We start from the raw sequence: 14,182 nt of genomic DNA, 5'->3' as shown, positions 1-14,182 counted from the left end.
AACTTTTCTTCCTCAATAAATGACGTAAAACGATGAATCGATTATCAGAATTGTCAATAAAACATTTTCTGATGGTCGACTTGTTTAAACTCCACTGCCTCGTTTGCCTGTTGTTGTATCTGACATCATGACTAATAATCACAGATGATGTTTGAATTCATTGGTTTTATGATTTTACGTCTGCCTCTATGTGTTTTTATCTGTTTGTGAACCTCTGTTTGATTTAAATTACCTTCAGCTTTGGGTGTTGCAGTTCTAAATATTAAACAAGCATAAGCAGATAATCTGATTTACTTTTAAAGGAGTATGAGAGACATTTAGTATTGAACTTGCATAAACGGACTCTGCAGAACTCGAGGTATCGTAGGTTGTAGGTGCCAGGTTGGGTCGGGCTCCAAAAAACACATGATGTAACTCAGCAGCTTATTTCATTAGACCCTTCCACACCTCTAGTATCTGTTAAAGTATTAACGTCCTCTTGCTCCAACCTTTATCATATAACGCTCCATGTAGATGACTAAACTGAATTTCTTGTGCAAACTCGGTGGACTGTTCCTTTAAACCAGCTGCTGCAGCTTTATATTCAGGCAGGGGAGCAATTAAAAGGAGTGATGACTCTCTAATGATACTCTGTGTATGATGTATGTACAGATTGTGCTCATTAATGCCATCAAAGAACAAAGAACAACACCTTGTCGTTCATTTTAATAACAAAACATCATTCATTTCTTTGTGACAGGATATTGTGACAAAAGCTGATTATTCCTGCGGCCTGCTCACCTTGAAAAGGATGTTGCTTATTAAATATTTACTCAGGGGAATGATGGTTATCATTAGGTTGCTAGACAACTTGTCAAGCCAGTCTGTTTAAATAGGCACTAGGTAAATATTTTATCTGTGAACGAACACATGAATCATGTACTAAGTAGTATTTAACAACGTTTCTGGCTTCTTTTTGAAGGGTGAATCATCTCTGCTGTTAGAGAGTGCTGACAAAAGATTGTTTTAACAACTCTTTATTTTGGCCTCAGGGAGAAAACACGAGTGTGTGCGCGCAAAAACTCTGGAAAGGTGAGCTCCGTGTTGGAGCTGCTACTCCAGGAAGCCGCTTCTGACAGTTTGTGGGATTGCCCTGTGTTTCTTTTCTGCAGAATCTAAATATAAGTCGGTGACAAATAGTCCAAATACAGTAGCAACCCAACTGTGATGTGGGGGTGGTGCCGAGAGAACAGCTTCGTCTCCTAAGTCCCCTCTGTTGGATCCGGAGTGCGTAAGGAGAAGGTCGCAGAGTCTCATCTCCCACCTGCACTTGCTTTTTTTCCCTCTTGATTATCATGAAGAGACAAAACGCCAGGACTCTCGCCCTCATCATCAGCATCCTCACCTACCTGGTGGTCGGAGCGGCCGTCTTCGAGACCCTGGAGTCGAAACAGGAGAAAAGTCACAAGAGGAAGCTCGACGCCAGAAAGTACGAACTCATGCGCAAATACAACTTGACCAAAGAGAACTTCGAGGAGCTGGAATACGTCGTTTTACAGCTCAAACCTCACAAAGCAGGAGTCCAGTGGAAATTTTCCGGATCCTTTTACTTCGCCATCACTGTGATTACGACCATAGGTGAGCAGCGAACACTTTTCTCATTGTTTAAGGGTGAAACTGTGTTTCTTGACGAGGTTGACAGCGTTTTAGTGAAAGATGCTCGGTGCAGGGCCGCAGCCAGGATTTCAGGGATCCCGGGGTCACAATCCACATTTGAAGAGGAATTATGATTTTCAAATATTTTATTATTATTAACAAGGGTCTAAAAACAAGAAAGAATAGTGTTTATATGTCTAACATCCATCATATCACAGAGCTAAGAAGCAAAACATGTCAAATGTTTCTAACTCTGTAGATTTGTACTTAAATTCTCAGTCTTTGTAGAAATATATATCCACATAAAAACTTTATGTGCAGCTTGGTCCTTGGCTTCTTTCCTCTTTTTTTTATTTTAGTTTATATTTTCTTTGTCACATTTATATTTATAACATCTAATATTATTCAGTTGTCTTAACATGTTTTTGTTTTATCTGAGGAAAAACCAAAACTTTTGTAAGTAGATTTAATCACAGGTTCGTCTGAGTCTTTTTAAATAAAACAAAGAAAGAAAATTATAATTTTAGTTTGTTTCACTCAAACTGATTGAAACTTGAAACAGTTGCAGTGTTTTAGTGTCTTTTTTTATTTTAAAAATTTACTTGATGATATTAGGCGCATAGAATTATATAAAAACTAAATATAAAGATAAATGTAAATTTAAAAAATGGATTTGTTAATCAAATAATTCACCAACCTTATCCTTTATTTACTCTAACCTTTTAGACATAAAGAAAAACTTCATATTAATATCTGCAAATTCAAATTTTTATACTTCTTATGCACATTTCATATTTCCATAAACTGAATACCTGTATACTGTGATTTGAATGCTTCTATTTGAATAATTATCCTTTATATTGCTTTTTCTAACTCATGTTTTAGCTCGGATTAATGAATATGCCTCCTTCATTATTTGCATGTGAAGTTTATATATCTGTTTCTAATGTATCTTTATTTCAATTCAACTCTAAATGCAGTTTTATAGTTTTATATCCACAGTGCTCCACTCATTCAGTGTCTTTATGGTTTTATTATCAATTTTAGACTGTTCCTGGTTTGTTTTAAGGTGTTATGCAGGTTGTTATTTGAAATTATATATATTTCTGCATATTTTGTGTTGTCTTTAACCATTTCTTGCTTCCTTTCTATGCCCCTTAGAAAAAAAAGTATTAGTGATAATGTTAGAATTACATAACATTTTTAGTAAAACAGTCAAATGTAAAAATACTAAAAATATAAAACTTGTGTCTAACTGTATAAAAAAACTAAAAGACAGGGACATGTCTCAGTATCTGCTGTTATGTTTTGGCCAATTAGAGGCTAATTTAGATGAAGAAAGTGATGCCTTTCCAAATTATTTCCAGTCGTCTCAGCTGACAACAGCGTGGGAGTTATAAATAAATAGCTGCTAATTCATCGCAGTAAAGTCAAGCTGAAGCATGTGACTGGGTTTTCCATTAATTCAAGGATTTAATCGGAGTGTGTGTTGGTTTACTGTGAATTAAAGTAAAGCAGTAACTTCACAGTTGACATATGATTTTCTCTCATTCAGGTTACGGCCATGCAGCGCCCAGCACAGACTCAGGGAAAGTGTTCTGCATGTTCTACGCCCTCCTGGGGATCCCACTCACCCTGGTCATGTTCCAGAGCCTGGGTGAGCGGATCAACACGTTCGTCAGGTACCTGCTTCATCAAGCCAAGAAGTGCCTGGGAATGCGTCAAACAGAGGTCTCCATGGCAAACATGGTGACGGTGGGCTTCTTCTCCTGCATGAGCACCCTATGCGTGGGGGCTTTGGCGTTCTCCCACTCCGAGGGATGGAGCTTCTTCCACGCCTTCTACTACTGCTTCATCACACTTACTACGATTGGGTTTGGAGACTATGTGGCTCTGCAGAAGGATGACGCGCTGCAGAACGACCCACGCTATGTGGCTTTCTGCTTTGTTTACATCCTCATGGGCCTAACGGTGATCGGAGCATTCTTAAACCTGGTGGTGCTTCGTTTCCTGACCATGAACACTGAAGACGAGTGGAGGGACGCCAAACAGAAGGCCTTGATGTCTGTTAATAAGCCCAGAGGAGAGGTGGCTCGTCTAATACCGATCTCAGCCTCAACCTCCTCCACACCTGTAGCAGATGACTCTACAAAGGCTAAAGATTTAAAAGGTGTCTACACTGAGGTGCTGCATTTCCAGACTATCTGTTCTTGCCTGTGGTACAGGAGCAAAGAGAAGCTGCAGGGCTCCATACCCACTATGGTCCCTCAGGAGCTGACGTTCTCCGATGCTTACTTGCAGCAGAATAGTAACTGTCTTCACTACATGGAGCCCGGATCAACAGGCTGCGTGTGCAGTCCACGTCAGTGCACAAGCATAAGCTCCATAACAACAGGCCTACACATTCTCTCTCCGTTCAGGATGTTTAAGAGACGCAGCTCCGTCTAGCCTTCAATACAGCAGATTTCAGTACAGCACAATACGTCTATACTGCCAAGCGGACAACAGATACTTGGCAGTCCTCACAGCAAAAACGTGACTGCAAGTAGATGTTTGTGGTGCTATAATCCCAGTAAACCAAGAGTAGGACACAGAGAAGGGAAAAGCACATACAGTACTGTAAACAGCACAAGTCTTTATCAATTATCAATCTGAGGAACCACAGCACAGAATGCTCTGATTTATTGTCTTAATTAGGGGCGTCCTGTGTGCTGTTGTAGGTGTGTAGGGAGTCATCTGGATCACTACACACTACATGGGGTGTACAGTGCACGCATTTTGTGGAGGACAGCAGAACAGGTGCTACAGGAGGCATGCTACGTTAAACACATTAAGTTATGGCAAAACAAAATAATTGAAACATCTTGCACAGCAGCTCTGCAGTAAGTTCCAATGTTGTGTTTTTGTTAATAATCTCCGAGGTGCTGATTCAACTCAGGGTTTATTTCTTAAAGTCGTAGTTTGCAGTGTTGTCTGTGTGTTGTTTTCTTTGTGTTAGGCATATGTCCTCATGATTTTCCCATCATAGTATTAGTGACTAATGCAGCACTACTTAAACAAGTCGTGACTGTCAGAACTTTACAAAAGCCGACGCTGACTCACACGTTCAGCTGCTTGTGTTGTGATTTTCAGGGCTCTCTGCTCAAATCTCTGGTGCATCAGTCCCAAAAATCGTTAAATTACAGAGCATCACAAGTGGAAGAGTTTAAAGAATCACAATGACATAGTGAAAACTGCATAAGCAAAGCTTTGACTGAAACACACTTAACTGGATCTGTTTAACACGACATACAGTAGCAGTACCGTTAAAAAAACACCAGACTAAATCAACAACTCTGAACAAAAACTCAACATGACTAGACAAGTGACACCAACCTGATGTTTACTGCAGGGTTACAGTACTGTAAGGTGTTTCTGTTACTTTGTCCACCCCTGTAGCTTATGGTGGTCGCATCAGTCGCTGTTTCGCAGTGCAGGGTCCAGAGGTTCTGCTTCGTGGTGTTTTAGTGTGATGCTTTCATCAGTCCTTCAGGATCCATTTATTTGTCAGATACAGCTGTTTCCCTATTAAAGCCCAACATTTAGGAAATTAGATTCTCTTTTTCCTTCTTGTCAAGATACACGACAACATCAATACAACTGTCATGTGCGTCCATAAAAATAAAAATTTAGTTTAAGACTGGAAACTGGGAAACAGCCAGCCTGGCTTTCCCTATAACTAAATAATAAATCTACCATCAACTTAGTATTTAGGTCTTAAGCCAATACACTTGCAGTAAACTTGCAAGGCAGCTGAAAAGATTGATACTACTGTTAAATCTGCCTGTCAAATATGTTAATACAGCACAGCTAATTAGCTTAGCTTAGCACAACAGATGGAAACAGAAGGAGTCATCTGTCCTGCATCTTTAAAGTTCACTTGTTGATAGTATATCTTCTTTGTTTTATTCAGACACTAAAGTGCAAACACACCACATCTTTTCAGGGATGACATGAGTGCAGGATGTTATGTGCCAGATCAAGAAATAACATTAAACACAGAGTGTATGGATTAAATTAACATGAAATAATTATTAGATTATGAGTTTTACAGCTGCTTGTTTTTATTCATTAGGACAGAATATAACCGTCTCCTCCCTCCTTTTTCCTGTTACTACAGTTTAGTTTGTGACACTCAGGATTCAACATGTATTCATCATTTTACAGCTACTATTCCTTTAATTCATACTGAAAGTGAAATATTCATCTTATAAATTATCTTATAAAGCTTTTGCCAACAGCAGCAGAAAACGTACAACTGAAATTATTAATTTGAGAAGAAAAATTACACTTTAAACCTTTAAATATGGATCATGACTATCTAACATGTCTCCGCTAACACTTCTTTTCACCTGAAGGACTGTGAGGCTTCACACGAGCTCGCCGACTATCAAACAAAGCGCGTCCAATATTCAGATATGAAGCGTGCAGAGCTGTCTAAGTCACATCTGGCTCAAACAGTAGATGCTCACTATTTTTAGTAGCCGTCTGTGGTGGCAGATGGGAGCGGGTTTTCTGTGTTTGGACAACGGATAAAGCTAGTTGTCAGTCACAGACAATTATGCAACAATAGACTGAGGGTGCATGATTGATGGAAAAGGCAAAATCCACCCTCAGATAGTATCTCTTGTATTTCTTGCCTTATTTTAGAGTTTAGTGGTGCATTTTGTCTGTAGGCGACATGATGTGATGTCACGTTAAGGTTATTTCTGACAGCTGCAGCACAGTTTTCATATTCACTACACTATGTCAGGGTGAGATTTTATATCAATACATTGATCACAGCTTGATGTTATGCTGAATATCTCAAGGTGGATTTATTTTTTTCCTCTGACTTTCTGCTACTTATCGTTTTGCCTTGTGGTGTGAAATCCCACTAATGTGACACACAATCACGTGTCAAACTATTTGTAAATAGTATCTGATCTAAGTCTGGTGTGTGTCGAAACCCCGATCTCTGTTAGGGAACTGTACCTGTTGTGATGGACTGTACCTGATGAAACTTTCTAGTACTATTTGCACATAACAATGGAAGAAAAATGATTATGATGCTTTCTGACTTGACTTTAACAATAAGTGACCCAGAAAACAACAACCTACTGTATATTTTATGCAAGTACTGTATTTTTTTTAAAGTAGGACTAAATCTTGTTGCACTAGCATAAACAGGCTTGCTTTTTAGTAACGATGGGGGCAAAGTAGTACTTGAACACTCAAAGAGTACTTGAAAATCATTTTAAAGACCTTTTTATCACATGTGCCACGGGATGTATGAACAGTTTGGACTATTTATTTGTCGCACATCACATCTACTTCAAAACAATGTTGTACTATTTTGCCCAAGTACAGAAAATGAGATCCATAGAAAACATTAAATCATGGATATTTTATCCAAAAACTCGGCCTCCTTGTTTGTGTTTCTGGAAGTCCTGGTCACAGAATCACCATCTAGAGCAAAGTAGAATTTACACTGATTTATGAAATGAGAGTCTGGATACAGTGTCAGTCATATATGCTGTCGTCATGTTTTACCATCTCCATGCTGTTGAGTGAGAAAAGCCTGCTGAATGTATAGAAATAACTGTTTGGTCCAGATGGTTTCCCCCTGGGAATTCTGACTGAAGTCCAGTTCCTGTCAACGTACAGCAGGCTGGTCACGAGCGGAAGAATAGCAGAGTATCATTATGTAATGGTTTATGGTAGTATGTACAGATAGGTGATAGATTAAAGGAAAACTAGGTAGTCGGCCCACAACATGTCAGCAGAACAGCTTCCAGTGCATCTTGGCATTGATTCGACAAGTCTCTGGGGCTGAAGTGGACGGATGGAGCTTCATTCCTCAACCATTCTTACAAAAGATATTCATTGTTTTAATGGTGGTGGGGGAGAACAGTCCAGTATCCCCCATAGGTGTTCATTTGGGTTGAGACTGTGAAATAATTCACATAAAATACAACAAAATACTGTTTGTGGAGAAGGTGTTGATGTTAAACTAACAACAAAATATGTTACACTCACATATTCATAACATATCTGTCATTTTATTGTCCATTTACAGCTTTAAGAACTGAGCAATTGGTCTCAGGACTGGTTGATATGAGGGGGGGAAAACCCCTCGAAGTTAGTAGATCAGCCCCTGATCTGCAGTAATCACAGATATAATAGTTGCATTAGAGGTTTCATTTCTCTCTTAAGGTTTGCAGAGTTTGAAGATCACACATGCACTCTGTATTAATCTGTATATGACCTCACTAACCAATCAAAAAACATGAGTAGTTGAAGTTGTGCTTTTAGCCTCTTGCAAGCTGAATCCTGAAGAGGTAACTTTATTCATAATTATTGAGATAAATTTATTACTCTCTTATTACTGTTATTTTTGTCTTAAAACATCAAATCCACTGCTCTATGTGTGAAAGGCGTACTGCCTCAGTAAATGATAAGTTCAGGATCAAGAACATTAAAAGTAAACTAATCCATTACATGCATTAATACAATAGTTAAAACGTCTTGAATGCAATGAGAACAAGATCATAACATCAAAGGGTCCATTGCTGAGAATAGGGCCATTAGGATTGTATCTCGTTATCAAAATTTGCTCGCCACTGCAACATCAAACCAGCTTGTAAGGCCTGGCCGTGTGCCTGTGAATCTGCCGTCAGCCATCAGACATGCACAGAAAAGCAACAGAAGGAGTATCCATTCGACAAATCCCTGTATTGACCCCCTGTGGCGGGAGCATCTGCTGTTTTCTACTTTGGCCATAGACCTGAGTATCTATGTCAAAGACAGAAATAGTTCCACGGAGAAGGTCAGCTCTGACATTACATCACTTGGTTTCTTCTGTCTTGTTGGAAAAAGGTATCTGACACATATGTTTGCCAGTTTGGGCGAAATGTTACCTGTTACCATATGTGTATGCAACAGAAATGTAACATGTTTTATCTCTATTATAAGTGTCTCTACGTGTAAATATACAATTCCTCCATGAAAGAGGTAAAACATTGACTCATCACTCACTAACTCAAGCACTAATAATCACTAATTAACAATTTGTGTATCTTTTTTTAGCTAGTAGTAGCACTAACAAACACCTGCTTATATTTGCTTGTCTGAAGGTGATGCACTAACATTTCAGGCCTCTTCCTGCATATTTTATTGCCCTATGGACGTATTGTCATAAAATGTGATGCCCCTAAGCTGCTTTACTGTTTCTTGTTTATCTCTTCACTTTTATTCTGAAATCTAATGTTTGTCTAATGTTTACTGTCAATCAGATGAGTTCATATTTACTAAATGGAACTAACGCTGCAGTTACGTCACCGTTAAACCATCATTACGCACTGGTGCGCAGCGTTGACGTCAGCGTCCAACTTGTAGTTTTGAGATGAGGAGTTCAGGACTTTCCAACACTGAGGGTCCAACTGGGTGAGATGTTGTCTCTAAGTTGTCTCTATGTCCACCACTGCTGACATTTACATCCAAATAAAAGACACTATTAACTATAACGCACAAGAAAATCCTCCAGATGACGTCATGTGGGGGACTCGTTTGTTTGTTTGTTTGTTTGTTTGTTTGTTTGTTTGTTTGTTTGTTTGTTTGTTTGTTGGGAGGCAGCGGACTGTTGAACACTGCCACCTCCGCTCCCCGAACTAGAACTAGTCTGGGGGGACGTACGGCCATTGACAGCTGATGAAACTTCCGGATTGCAGTTGACCGAGGGGCAGTGAACGTCACACATGGACGCTGTTTAAAGTTCAGTCCATGAAGCTCTGAGGATCCAACATGGACCTGAAAGACTGGGTTGTGAACACGCTGTCCAAGGAAAAACTAGCGGCTCTGCTGGTCGGCGGAGCCGGCGTTGCCGTTCTGGGACTCGGTCTTGGATATAAATACCTGCGAAAGCCAGAAAAAGTTGTGCGTGTGGGCGTAGTGTCGCAGCTCCTCATTCACCCTCTCAAGTCTGGAAAAGCGGTGTCGGTGGAGCTCGCTGAATGCCAGAAGCTCGGCCTGAGGTCTGGAGACGTGCAGGATCGGTGAGTTTAGATCCTGTGCACAGTCTAGTTTCTCACCTGTCAGGTGTTTCCTGACATGTCCAGACACAAACACGTGAGTCTGCACTGTTACAGATGGTTGCACTGTACTTGGTATTTATAGTTCCTGCTAATAAACTTCTTTTATCAACTTGAAGAATATAAAATATGACGCTTTCTGCAGCTCTTGGTGGTGTTTGAATTTACATTGAAACAATAAAGCATATAAAATACAACAATAATTAAAATGATGCATCCTAGTGTTCATTCACAGACACCATCTTTGAACCAGGAAGGTCTGCACAAAGTTTTTTAACAATGCAATGATTTGATATAAAACTTAAACTTCAGAAATCAACATCGTTAATGTTATTTTAAGTGATTTGACCTTGTTTTAAGAATTCTAGTTGGTGGACATCAGAGTAAATCTCAGATGCAATAATAGTCTAACAGAGCAACTAGACGACCATAGGTGTAGATGAAGAGTATGATGAAGCTACTTGCAGGTGCTGCCAAACAACACCTGACCCACATGACCTCTTCTCCACATGAAGACCTGGAAAGACGACGTCTGCAGTGTTTTACTTAAATTCAACAATGACGTCTTTACAGGGTCTTGAAATTGTGTAGAACTGGATTCAATCCTCGTGTTTTTCGTGTCGGTGGATAAAAATAAAATGTGATGTAAATCTGGGATTTCTGTATGAGTCAGTGGTACCCAGTGTTGTCATCAGTCCTTCCTGACTTTATTTTTATTCCCTTTCCTGTAACGGTGTCTCATGTCTGTGAGGAGCTGATGTGCAGCTTCAGTGACATTGGGAACTTAACCAGGGACGCCAAATGGTGCAATGAGGGAAATCCACACTTATGTTTGTTTTGCTTGCAGACACTGGCTGGTGGTGACGGAGGACGGTCACATGGTGACGGCCAGACAGGAGCCTCGTCTGGTGTTGGTGTCTCTGACTTGTGACGGAGGTCGGGCTTTTTTAAATGGACCAAACATGGAGGAGCTGAGCTTCCCTTTGAAACAGCCCGATAACCCCATCATGGACTGCAGGTCACTGTCAGGGCTTCAATCTGACACCACATTCTGGTTATTAAATAACTGGTTCTTTTACTTTATTCTACTAACTACTAGTCCACAGCTTTGTGTGTCCAACAGGCCACAACCCCAAAATATTCAGTTTAAATGATTTAGAAGAGAGGAAAGCAATAAATCTTCCAATTTGAGAAGATAAGCCAGCGAAAAAGTAGTAAAAGTATTAATTGACCATAAGAAACTTAACTTTTAGTTTTACCTACAGCAGTTGAAGCTGTTTTTTGACCGACTGCTTTATTTACTGTTCCAGCTGTCGTCAGATTGCATAAATGCTTCTTGTTGTATTTGTGCTGCAGAGTGTTCAACGGTGACATTCAGGGACGGGATTGTGGTGATGAAGTGTCTCGCTGGTTCACTCGCTATCTGGGAGGAGAGAAAACATTTCGCATGGTGCACTTTGAACCTCAGATGAAGGCGAGGAGATCGGTGGACAGTGAGCCTGTTTTTCCACAAAATGAGGTAGTGCACCAAACGTTAGACCTTTTGCAGAGGCATGTTTGTCTTTTCATCCTAAATTTTCCTGACCTTTTACCTGTTTGTATACGGTTTTCGTTTCGTAAACTTGTCACCAACACTCTAAAATTCCCCCATGAGGTTGTTTGTTCCCAATTTTCTGAGAATGTTTTCCTTCCCAAACGTTCTAAGCCAAAACTCATTGGTGCAATAATAAAGTTAATGTGTATGTGGAGTTTTGCACTTATCAGTTTGTTTTCCCTTTTATCTTTGCACCTTGGCAGCAGGTGAAGCTGTGCCAGAAATTCCTGCCATGTAGAGCTTCTGTCAGACGTCAGCAAACAGGAACAGAACAAATGCAGCTGAGTCAGTGTAGCTGTGTGAGAGGAGCCAAAGCAATTAGAAAATGTTAATAGTACATCTGTTGGCGACGTGTGATCAGGACAGCTGTGCTGTGACAGAAATAAAGAGGGAATGGTTCAGGCTGCATGAAGTTAGATTTTTAAACCAATTAAAAACTCCATTTTGCGAGGAGGGACGATAGTCAGAGGTTTTAGAGTAGAGAATATTCCAGCTGTAAAAAACTGTACCATAGGTTTTATTAAAACAATCGAATCCCTGATGAGCCAACGTCTCATTTCAGGTTTGCAGAGCTTATAGTGCATTGGACACCTCCCTCCTACAGTTTATGCTGGTTCTGATTCTGTTATGCGCCCAGCAAGTGTAGTAGTATCAGCAAATCTGAAGATTTCAGTCAGCATAAGAAGCACAATCATTTCTAGTAGTCAAGGAGACATCTATCAACCAAGTGGATTAAAAAAATCTTAATATTAGCCACTTGTTTCCTGTGAGTAGTTAAAGATCCAGAAACATACATTTAACATTCCTCCTTTACAATAAGTAAAAGTCAAGTGAGTCTCCTCTGTGAAGAAAGCCAGCCTATCTGACCATGTCATTTCTGATTGTAACCCTGGTGTTTGGCTGTTTATCCAGCAGGTGGCGTACCCAGATGCCTCACCTGTGATGCTGCTGTCTGAGGCTTCTGTCAAGGATCTCAGCAGCAAGCTAGAGAAGGGCGTCACAGTGGAGCGTTTCCGCCCAAACATTGTGATAAGTGACTGCGAGCCGTTCGCTGAGGTGAGTTCACCTCTCAAATCTGCATTTACATGTGTCATTTATTTTTCATGTTTGGATAGAAGATTAGAAATCATGTTTACACAAAAAAGAAGAAAGACTTGTACATAATAGGTCTTAAAAATAGATGGATCCTTTGTGTCTCTACACTGCAGAACAGAGCTATTGTTTTATTTTTCCCTCCTGTCTGAAAAATTATCATCTGGTCCTTTACTTGTGACTAATACCTCGCCCTTTTCAGTGTGAGCAGCGTGGACTAAATTTATCTCCAAGTCCAAAACCAACTGCTTTGCTTTTTCAGGATTCGTGGGATGAGATCCAGATTGGCAGCGTGCGACTGCAGCGTGTAATGTCATGTGGAAGGTAACATGGTGATGAGGCTTCATAAGCAGTTTAATCAGAGACTGAGAGGCTGCAATTGTGGTTACTGCTGAAGTCTGGGGTTTGATTTCCCGAATAAAATCCAACAATGATTGCTAATTCATATCTCCATTTGATGTTAAAATGCATGTTGTTTCATCATTTTCAATTTGTTTTAATAGGAAGGGCGATCGTTTACTGTTTGTGTTGTTGTTTCCAGGTGTGTTCTCACCACAGTTGATCCTGAAACTGGCATAATCACCAGAAAAGAGCCTCTGGACACTCTGAAGAGGTAACGTTTGAAATCTATAGTATTTAAGGATGTGTTTTACATTTTGGGTGTGAGAGGCCATATTTCTATTACTGCAACCAAGCAACCAGTTAATCTAAATAAAATCATTAAAATCATTGAATGCAAACGTGTAGGAGAGACATTACTGTAGGTTTGGGATATTTTGGTCAAATCTGGCAACTGTGGTGATGAGATGATTCACGTGTTCACTGAATTTTTTTTTTTTATTGTGTCTAGACTAATAATTCTTCTTTTCGTGTGTCTGTTCCTGGAGTTTTCTTAATTTATAGCTACAAACACGGCCAACCTTCCTTATTTTTAAGTCTGTTGAAATGGGGTTTATGTCTCGAGAGGGTTGGATCATTCAAATTAATCCAAAAATCAGCAGCCTCATCCCACCTAAATGCTTTTGAACTCATTCTGCCGATACTTCTTTCGCAGCTATCGTCTGTGCGACCCGTCCGAAAAACACATCTACAAATCGGCTCCGTTGTTTGGACAGATGCATGTGGTGAAGAAGACGGGAATCCTGCATGTCGGGGATGTGGTGTACAAGATCAGCTATTGATAGAGCAAGTCAGAAAGGGAGGAAAGATGATGTCAACACATTCAGTAATTCTACAGAAAGCGCAATAAACACATCAGCAGTAATCACTGTGCTAGGCCACACTAGCACTTAAATAGATAGAGAACTAAAAAGTATAAATATATGTTACAGAATCTATCACTGTTGAGACTAATCCAACATTATATGCAGTTCAACAACAATAAAGTATTTTAAGTTCATTGTATTAATTGTTATTCTACTGGGCTGAATGTTCTATCTAGATACACTGCTGTGTAACTAATGGAACATGAAGTAAACACATTTCTAACAGCTGCACATTGAGTTATACAAGTTATTAAATCCTGAATGTACATGCTGCCATTAAAAACAGAATTTAAAATAGAACAGAGTCTGATTAGTCGTGGAAATAACAAGACAGAGAAGTACTGCTGGGGACAGTATCAGGACATTTGGGTATACTGTCTGTAGCTTCTGATCAAACCTTTGACCTCCTCGTTAACTGGGAACCTGGGAAGTACAGTATGTAGCTACAGCGCTGGTGGCCTCTATGTGATGGCCACTAGAGGGCAATG

General features: G+C 39.9%; 2 protein-coding genes across 2 annotated transcripts; both read left to right on the top strand.

Moving 5' to 3' along the window:
• The first annotated feature begins 1,108 nt into the window (after window positions 1-1,108).
• kcnk3b (potassium channel, subfamily K, member 3b) lies at window positions 1,109-7,030 on the top strand. The gene is made up of 2 exons (XM_026339004.1): window positions 1,109-1,617; window positions 3,191-7,030. Exons 1-2 carry the CDS (start codon window positions 1,335-1,337, stop codon window positions 4,081-4,083), a joined length of 1,176 nt encoding a protein of 391 aa, XP_026194789.1. The 5' UTR covers window positions 1,109-1,334; the 3' UTR covers window positions 4,084-7,030.
• A 2,347-nt stretch (window positions 7,031-9,377) lies between these two features.
• On the top strand, window positions 9,378-13,925 carry marc1 (mitochondrial amidoxime reducing component 1). The gene is made up of 7 exons (XM_026340348.1): window positions 9,378-9,707; window positions 10,591-10,761; window positions 11,100-11,262; window positions 12,250-12,393; window positions 12,692-12,753; window positions 12,971-13,042; window positions 13,484-13,925. The coding sequence occupies exons 1-7, from the start codon at window positions 9,457-9,459 to the stop codon at window positions 13,608-13,610; spliced, it is 990 nt and encodes a 329-aa protein (XP_026196133.1). The 5' UTR covers window positions 9,378-9,456; the 3' UTR covers window positions 13,611-13,925.
• Window positions 13,926-14,182: the final 257 nt, after the last annotated feature.

Source organism: Anabas testudineus, chromosome 22 (genome assembly GCF_900324465.2).
Source record: "Anabas testudineus chromosome 22, fAnaTes1.2, whole genome shotgun sequence".
In the NCBI taxonomy this organism is placed as follows: Eukaryota; Metazoa; Chordata; class Actinopteri; order Anabantiformes; family Anabantidae; genus Anabas; species Anabas testudineus.
Note: the sequence above shows the minus strand (reverse complement) of the source record. Positions and strands in the feature narration are given on the sequence as shown.